General features: G+C 40.4%; 1 protein-coding gene across 1 annotated transcript; it reads right to left on the reverse strand.

Annotated features, from left to right (window-relative positions):
* Positions 1-1193: 1193 nt before the first annotated feature.
* Positions 1194-4696, reverse strand: ocstamp (osteoclast stimulatory transmembrane protein). The gene is made up of 2 exons (XM_031894199.1): positions 3671-4696; positions 1194-1924 (listed from the first exon to the last, which is right to left on the reverse strand). The coding sequence occupies exons 1-2, from the start codon at positions 4685-4687 to the stop codon at positions 1622-1624; spliced, it is 1320 nt and encodes a 439-aa protein (XP_031750059.1). The 5' UTR covers positions 4688-4696; the 3' UTR covers positions 1194-1621.
* Between the last annotated feature and the right edge of the window lie 3710 nt (positions 4697-8406).

An 8406-nucleotide genomic window follows, 5' to 3' on the forward strand; every position in this document is an offset into this window, starting at 1 on the left:
TCCAATTTAGAAGGCTCTACAACTTGCACTTGGATGACATGCACTCCATTATACTAATCTGGCTTATCTTCCTTTATATATGCGGGTTGATATTCATTGCGCAGGGAAACCATATGGAAGCTTAGTACAACAATGGCTACATTTGCTCCCAAATGGCCAAAGGAAAAAAAATGTTTATTTTGAAGAAAATGTTGTGCAAAAAAATGAAGCAACATCCCTATTATTTTTGGCATTTTTACACAAATAAAGAAAATAGTGCAAAGGTTGCTGGAGCTCTAAGGGTGGCAAAATTGGCCTGAGACTCCGGGTCCTGGCTCTGGTGGGTCCAGAGGCCCAGAACCAATACCCGCAGGACCTGCCACCAATTCTCCGGTCTCCCTCCCCCCTATGCAACCCAGGTAAGTTTTATTTATGCACGCTCAGGGGAGGGGGTCGGATGAGTGGGGGGGGCCTGCGGGGAGGTGTGTGAAGGCCATGGCGGGGCCATTTGGGAGAGGCAGAAGCCCCGGTGGGCCCTGCACCCCCCAGGCCGACACTGGATAGATTCCATTCTCCATTCTTGAACCTTGTGATGAGCAGGACCAGCACCATTTTGCTTCACCGAAAAAAATTCCCAGAACTGCAGGGAAAAGAATTGCCTAGTAGCAAAATTTAACTGAAATTTTGCCAAAAGCATTGAAGCCAAGTTGGCCTTTTGTCACTGTGTTTTTTCTTGTGCCAAATGCATTGGAGGCAATATATAACTGTTCTGATTTATCTTAAATATGTGTTGTTTGACCTGGTGGAGATACATCAATGATTTATTATTCCACTGGTATGGCAGCATGGAGTCCACCCAGCACTTTGTTTTCATACCCGACTTGAATAAGAGAAAAATGATTTTTTATTTTTATTCCAACCACAATGCATCTGTAAACTTCCTGGCTTTCCATTGTATTCTGTTGGCAATCACAAATATAGCAAGTCCTACTGGAATATCCCATTTTTTATCCTATCGATAAATATTCAATAAATCAGGTAAAAGAATTGTTTACTAAGATTGGAGATAAATATCACTGCCTATAGCAACCAATCAGTCATTAGATTTGAACAGTCACCTACAATTTATAAATCAAAAACAAAGTTCTGATTGGTTGCTACGGGCAACATAATCAGTACTGATGAGTAAATCTGTCCTATTATGCATTGCCGAAAAATTAGCGAAACGTTTTGTGACGCGCGTGCCTTTTTGTGTGCAACCGAGCCTTTTTTCACGCGACGCACACTTTTTTTGATGCAACTGTGCAAAATTTCATGCTGCGAATCCATGCCTGCCAAAAAAATTTGCTCATCACTGGTGATGTTTATCTCCAGTATTAGTAAACATGCCCCATAGACTGCAATTATCATAAGGATCTCACTCAATATACCTCCCACCTACAAGAAATTCAAGTGCTTTCTTAGATATTTATATTCAGTATTATGGATAGACTTTTTCATCTTCAATCACTTATATCTGCCCATGGGTAATGGAGTTCTACAGAGCCAAAAGACATTAAAGAAATAAATTCACCATTACCACCCTGTAAATGTTGCATTCTGCACAGGTTCCTAGTGTAGGGAAGGATCATGTAATGAGCCATCAGTTGGGAAAATCAGGAACATTTTTGTGTTGTTTCTGAAGAATCTTTTGAAACAGATAAGAAACTCTTTGGTCTTCGCGCTGTTTGTAAAATGAAGCGGAGATTTTTCGGCACAAGCGTTGAGCATACGCTTCCATAAGTATCATGGCAAATATCACACCGCAGATGATGACAACGGTGATGGCCACAGAGTCATCTGGAGGGGTCGCTTGGGTTCTACATTGTGAGGAGACAAAAGTCATATTCCAGTGGAAAGATCTCGAGTTTCCATGGTTCTTGGAAAATACCCCCCTTAATACATACTGCAAAGAAGAAGGCAGGAATAAGAAATTAAGGTCATAATTTATATTATAAAATCCAATAAAATTAGATTTGGCTTTCTGAATATTAAGATCATAAAGATATATATAAGGGATCCGGTACTGTTCCGGTACTGTTTTATTATTACAGAGAAAAAGGAAATCATTTTTAAAAAACCACTTTCTTAAACTTAAAATTTCTGGATAAGGGGTTTCCGGAAACCCCTTATCAAGAAATTTTAAGTCTAAGAAAGTGTTTTTTTAAAAATGATTTCCTTTTTCTCTGTAATAATAAAACAGTACCTGTACTTGATCCCAACTAAGATATAATTACCCCTTATTGGGGCAGAACAGCCCTATTGGGTTTATTTAATGGTTAAATGATTCCCTTTTCTCTGTAATAATAAAACAGTACCTGTACTTGATCCCAACTAAGATATAATTACCCCTTATTGGGGCAGAACAGCCCTATTGGGTTTATTTAATGGTTAAATGATTCCCTTTTCTCTGTAATAATAAAACAGTACCTGTACCTGATCCCAACTAAGATATAATTACCCCTTATTGGGGGCAGAACAGCCCTATTGGGTTTATTTAATGGTTAAATGATTCCCTTTTCTCTGTAATAATAAAACAGTACCTGTACTTGATCCCAACTAAGATATAATTACCCCTTATTGGGGCAGAACAGCCCTATTGGGTTTATTTAATGGTTAAATGATTTTTAGCAGACTTATTAGTTATGGAGATCCAAGTTATGGAAAGATCCCTTATCCAGAAGACCCCAGGTCCCGAGCATTTTGAATAGCAGGGCCCATACCTGTATATGTGTGTGTGTGTGTATATATATATATATATATAATATATATAGTGAATAACGTATGCCCTAATGTAAAGTATAGGGATATTAAGGGGTTACCATAACCAGGTCATGGAACTCTGAGGTGACTTCTAATATTCGTATATTTTTCAACAGGGGATACTTTAATATAATACACAAGTTTTAGTGAGTCATGTGTCAGACTACATCACTAAGCAATATATATATATATAATAGAAAGAGTGCCGCACACATAGGGACTTGATACAAAAGAAAAAGTGGTTTTATTGAAAAAATTCCAACGTTTCAAGCACATTCTGTACTCTTCCTCAGGGACAAACCCTGAGTTTGTCCCTGAGGAAAAGTACAGATTGTGCTCGAATTTGTTCAATAAAACCACTTTTTCTTTTGTATCAAGTCCCTATGTGTGCGGCACTCTTTCTATTATATTTTTGTTTTTGACCTGCACCAAGGGCAATTGGACTTGTATAAGGTGTGCTCCTCCCTGTATAATATACATACATACATATATATATATATATATATATATATATCATAATTTGACCAATAGAAATGGAGTTGCATCTGTCAAAGGAATCTTTAGGATCACTTACAAGTGCTAAAATGGACGCATTTTCATCATTCATTCATTCATTTTCATTCTAGGTACTTGCATCCAATCATACCCCTTGCACTTGTGTATTGGTGCACTGAGCTCCATCCATCCTGCCCATTCTGCTGAATCACATGCAAGTGTGCCTAATGACGCCGGGGAACCCTGGAGCTGCTGAATGTGCCGCTAATTCCAGGGATCCTACAGCAGGTTGTGGCAATAGGTACAGCTGACTTTCACCAAAAGAACCAAATGCAGCTTCTTGTAAAAACATGAATTCAGTGATCGTTTGTGGCACACATTATAGCATACTTACATAAGTTATGAGATAGTCTATCTCAAAGACAATTGGTACTGAGGGCACCTTTACTACCCACTCCCCAACAGTCAGTGCAAACTGATACGTGATATGGTCAGTGGCTATAACCACGGTGGTGAACATCACAAAAGAAACAAGTATCAGAGATCTAATGATGCAGTGGAAGATTTCCCTTCTGGAAAGCTTGAGGCCCGTTGACCTTATGAGCTTCACCCTGGAAGCAGTGAGTAGGTGGCTGCCATCTTTCTCCAGGGCAAGTTTTTCCAGCTTTTCGGTGATGTACAGATTGTCAAACTTGAGATCGGTCAGATACCACTTCAGATACCACGTTGCATTGAACAGAAGAACCATAATAAAAATTCCGGCTAGAATTCTGTTAGATATGAGCACACCATCCTTAAATAATAATTCCACCGCCATTAGATCCTTTTTGACATTATCTGTTATTTGAAGTATATGGTCGGCGACCAACGATGTTTTGGTATGAGCGGAAATCTTTACATCACTTTTTTTGGAGCTCAAAAGGTTTTTCATCTCTGTCACTATATCGTTGGTATCGCTGGTCATGGTTTGAAAAAAAAATGTTGAATTTAAAAGCCTCTCGGAAGAGTGCTGCGAGAGGCACCCTAACGTGCGAAACACTGCTCTCATGTTGGCAATGATATTAGGGATGATCTTGAACGCTATCAGCATGAAACAGGAGCTCAGCAGGAGCCTTCGGCCTTGCTTGGTGCCCATTACTGGCATCATGATAGTCACTATGCAGCGAATGGGGTGCATTAGGACTAGTATGAAGAATATAATGGTGGAAACAACGGATGACAGAACGACGGTTAGCAGAGTATGGTAGTGAAGAGAGCTAAACAGCCAGATATGGAGAAGAAGCCCAATGGCTATGGAAATGACACAGCACAAAACAATCAGCCAAAGGAGCTGGGTCTTGTTTTTAGGAATGGGATTTGAATAGGCAGACCAGGCATTCTTGAGGGGACTGAGTACCCATGGGCATACCATCCAGCGTATTTTCCTGTAAAAAAAAAATGTATATGTACAAATGTATTACTATGTGCATTTATTGTCTGTTAAATATCGGATGTCAACATTCCTTCTCCCTGGCTATCGTTTGGTTTGGTCAAGCCTTGTAAAAGTAATGCTCTGATAGGCTACCTTACTGTGACCATTTTAATATTCTAGTTGGCTAGCCCTGGGAATATTCTCATCCCTGATGGTTGATCTAGTTCTTTGCTCCTGTAAACATTCAGTGGTTGGTTTGGTTGAGGTTCGCCCTCCTTAGTGTAAGTATACAGATGCAAAAACACTGCTGTATCTGCCATTCAACCGTGTCTTCAATACATAGGACAGCAAATACCTTACATTTTATATTGAGTGACTATCAGGCTGGGCATTCAAAAAGTATATAGGAGAGTAAATAGGCATTTTCCCCAAACATCATCCAAAATGGCTTTTAGAAAGAGTCCCCCCCAAGCCACTCATCTTGACCCAGCCCAGCAACAGTTTGGGAACCAATGATCTAAATGTTCAAGCCCTTCCAATGGCCAAGCTGGTTACATAGAGACTGGGTGATTACAGTAAGTGCCATTGCCTCAGTAAACAATAGGTTTCTCCTATAACCTAGAAGATAAACATATAGGTCCACCCTGACTCACTATAACATGTTCCCTAGGAATGGTTAAGACTATACTCCATTGCTTGCACCCACAGGATTGCTAAATGAAGCCCTATCATCTTCCACTGCATAAAAGTTCAACTATTGCACAATTATCAGAGGAAAGTTGCTTCATGTGAGAACTTTTCTCGTTACCCTAGCTTGGCATTCTAGATGATATCATAACAACCCCATTGTATTAAAGGTCAAAGCAAAACCATGATCTGCATCATCCTTACATCACAGTTTAGATCATATACTGTAACCTAAAAGCAGAATTAAAACAAAGACCCTTATTATTCACTGCTTTGGTCTCAACAACATCTTGAAAAGTATATAAGTAGCCTTCTGGGACTAAAGAAATAATATACACCCCAAACATTACCCTTAAGGTTCCTTCAGCTTCATTTGCCTTATAGGGAGAAGTGAAGGAACATAAAGCATGTGATGTGAATGAGAAAGCAAAATGATAGGTTGTATAGGAAGGGGAAGGGTAGTAATAGCAGTAAGAGGGAGATTACACTCAGTAATGAGACCTCAGCTTGAATGTTGCTTTCAGATTTGGAAGCCATGTCTGCAGAAATGAATAATATACTGTATGGATTAAAGAACCTAAATAATGATGGTTAATCACAAAGCTTTTAGGAAAGGCTTCAAAACATTACCATGACCATCTTAGAAGGCTACATTCCTGGTATTCAACACTATCTAGGGCAGTGATCCCCAACCAGTGGCTCAGGGGCAACATGTTGCTCCCCAACCCCTTGGGTGTTGCTCTCAGTGCCCCCAAACCAGGGAGTTATTTTTGAATTCCTGACTTGGGGGCAAGTTTTGGTTGAATAAAAACAAGATTTCCTACCAAATAAAGCCCCTGTAAGCTGATAGTGTGCATAGAGGCCCCTAATAGCCAATCACATCCCTTATTTGGCTCCTCCATGAACTTTTATGGTGCTTGTGTTGCTCTCCAAGTCTTTTTACATTTGACTGTGGCTCATGAAAAAGAAAAGTTGGGGATCCCTGGTCTAGGGCTATACTCAACACAAGTTGTGCTTACCATTCATTTTGAAACAGACTATTAGACAGGGGTGCAATGAGGTTGTAACCACAAAATTCATGCAGGGAAAGACAAGATTTCGCCCGTTATCAAGGACAAGACATTCTGTGCATTAAGCTGCTAAGAAATGCCCCCCCCCCCTTTTCCTTTTAAACAAATCTGGGATTGTTTGTTTATATATTGTAATATATTCAAGCTGGCCAACTACGTCAGTCATCCCTGGTCTGGCCAGTCCAGTACTCTCCACAGACTCATTCACAACCTGGAGAAATGCAGTCCCAGTCATCTCCCAGAACACATTATCAGTATCCTGTATTGTTCCCATAGAAGTGTGATAAAATCAGTTTGAATACAGTATATTATATTCGAATGATTATATATTCCATATATAATACAGCAAAGCACTATAAAACATTATTATTACAATTATATCCTATATAATGCCCTCCAGAATATATTCCACAATAAACCACCGTCTAAATATTATATAAGGATTTTTTACTGTGAGAGTTGTGGAATTCCCTCCCCGAATCAGTTGTATTGGCTGATACATTAGAATAGGGCTTCAAGAAGGGGCTGGATGGATTCTTAGCAAGTGAGGGAATACAGGGTTATGGGAGATAGCTCTCAGTACAAGTGAGGGAATACAGGGGTATGGGAGATAGCTCTCAGTACAAGTGAGGGAATACAGGGGTATGGGAGATAGCTCTCAGTACAAGTGAGGGAATACAGGGGTAGGGGGGATAGCTCTCAGTACAAGTGAGGGAATACAGGGGTAGGGGGGATAGCTCTCAGTACAAGTGAGGGAATACAGGGGTAGGGGAGATAGCTCTCAGTACAAGTGAGAGAATACAGGGGTAGGGGAGATAGCTCTCAGTACAAGTGAGGGAATACAGGGGTAGGGGAGATAGCTCTCAGTACAAGTGAGGGAATACAGGGGTAGGGGGGATAGCTCTCAGTACAAGTGAGGGAATACAGGGTTATGGGAGATAGCTCTTAGTACAAGTTGATCCAGGGACGGGTCCGATTGCCATCTTGGAGTCAGGAAGGAATTTTTTCCCTCTGCTGCAAATTAAAGAGGCTTCAGATGGGGTTTTGCCTTCCTCTGGATCAACTAGCAGTTATATATGTCACTATGTTGCTAGGTATAATTCCTAAGAACATGTCATTTGCCAGGATAAAGTGCCAATATCTTGTAAAATGCCTAAAATGAGCAAGGTCAGGGCCGCTCCTGCCCGCTGAATTACCTGCACCTATGTGCTATATTATTCACAGGGGCATTACCATGCCTTTTCTCTTATATTAGAAAGCAGCAAGTGATGGGAATAACCAAACCTGCTCTTTCCTGTGATTGCAAGTTATATTTTAGCACTTATGTTCCATTTATACAAATGATATGGCATCAGGCTGTTTTGTTAAACCATCAACGTACCTCATGTCCACAGATACCGGAGCCCACTTCCTTCTCATGTAATTGCTGTATCCTAAAAGCTTTGGTGCCTTGTTATTGAAGTGGAGCTGTCAGCTATTTATCACTGCTGTATTTAGACATTTCTCCCACAAACTACCCCTTTTTTTTTTCTCTTTAAAAATGACAAATAGGAAGGAAAACTGTGTTACTGGATAAAAACAGCACATAGTGGTTCCCCTTGCAAAATGCTCCGGACTGGCAGCCAGAAGCCAGAAGCCAGAATTCCTTTAGTGGGCAGATAAATATATACAGATAGTAAAAATATCAAAGGCACCTGTTGCCAAATGCAAAATGGCAGCTGTTTGGTGCTTGCGTTATTATATGTTGCCATTGAGCAGCTCTAGTTGAGGGGAGAGGGAGTAAGCTTTATCCCCTAAGGTGATTGGGATCTGCTTAAAGTGCAGCCAAAGTGCCTATTTTTAAATTTCTGGCTTGAAGGCAAGTTTAAGAAGCACAGAGACACTGGTTTCTCCAAACAGAGCCTCCTACAGGCCAGCATTCCCCATAGGGCTACCAAATAGCCAATCACAGCCCTTACTTGG

The sequence above is a fragment of the Xenopus tropicalis genome, chromosome 10 (assembly GCF_000004195.4).
Source record: "Xenopus tropicalis strain Nigerian chromosome 10, UCB_Xtro_10.0, whole genome shotgun sequence".
Lineage (NCBI taxonomy): Eukaryota > Metazoa > Chordata > Amphibia > Anura > Pipidae > Xenopus > Xenopus tropicalis.

Coding starts and splice junctions, on each gene's coding strand:
- ocstamp (XM_031894199.1), bottom strand. CDS start 4,687: ATGGTATGCCCATGGGTACTCAGTCCCCTCAAGAATGCCTGGTCTGCC. Junction 1,925..3,670: donor TAGACTATCTCATAACTTAT/GTAAGTATGCTA, acceptor TCTTCTTTGCAG/TATGTATTAAGGGGGGTATT.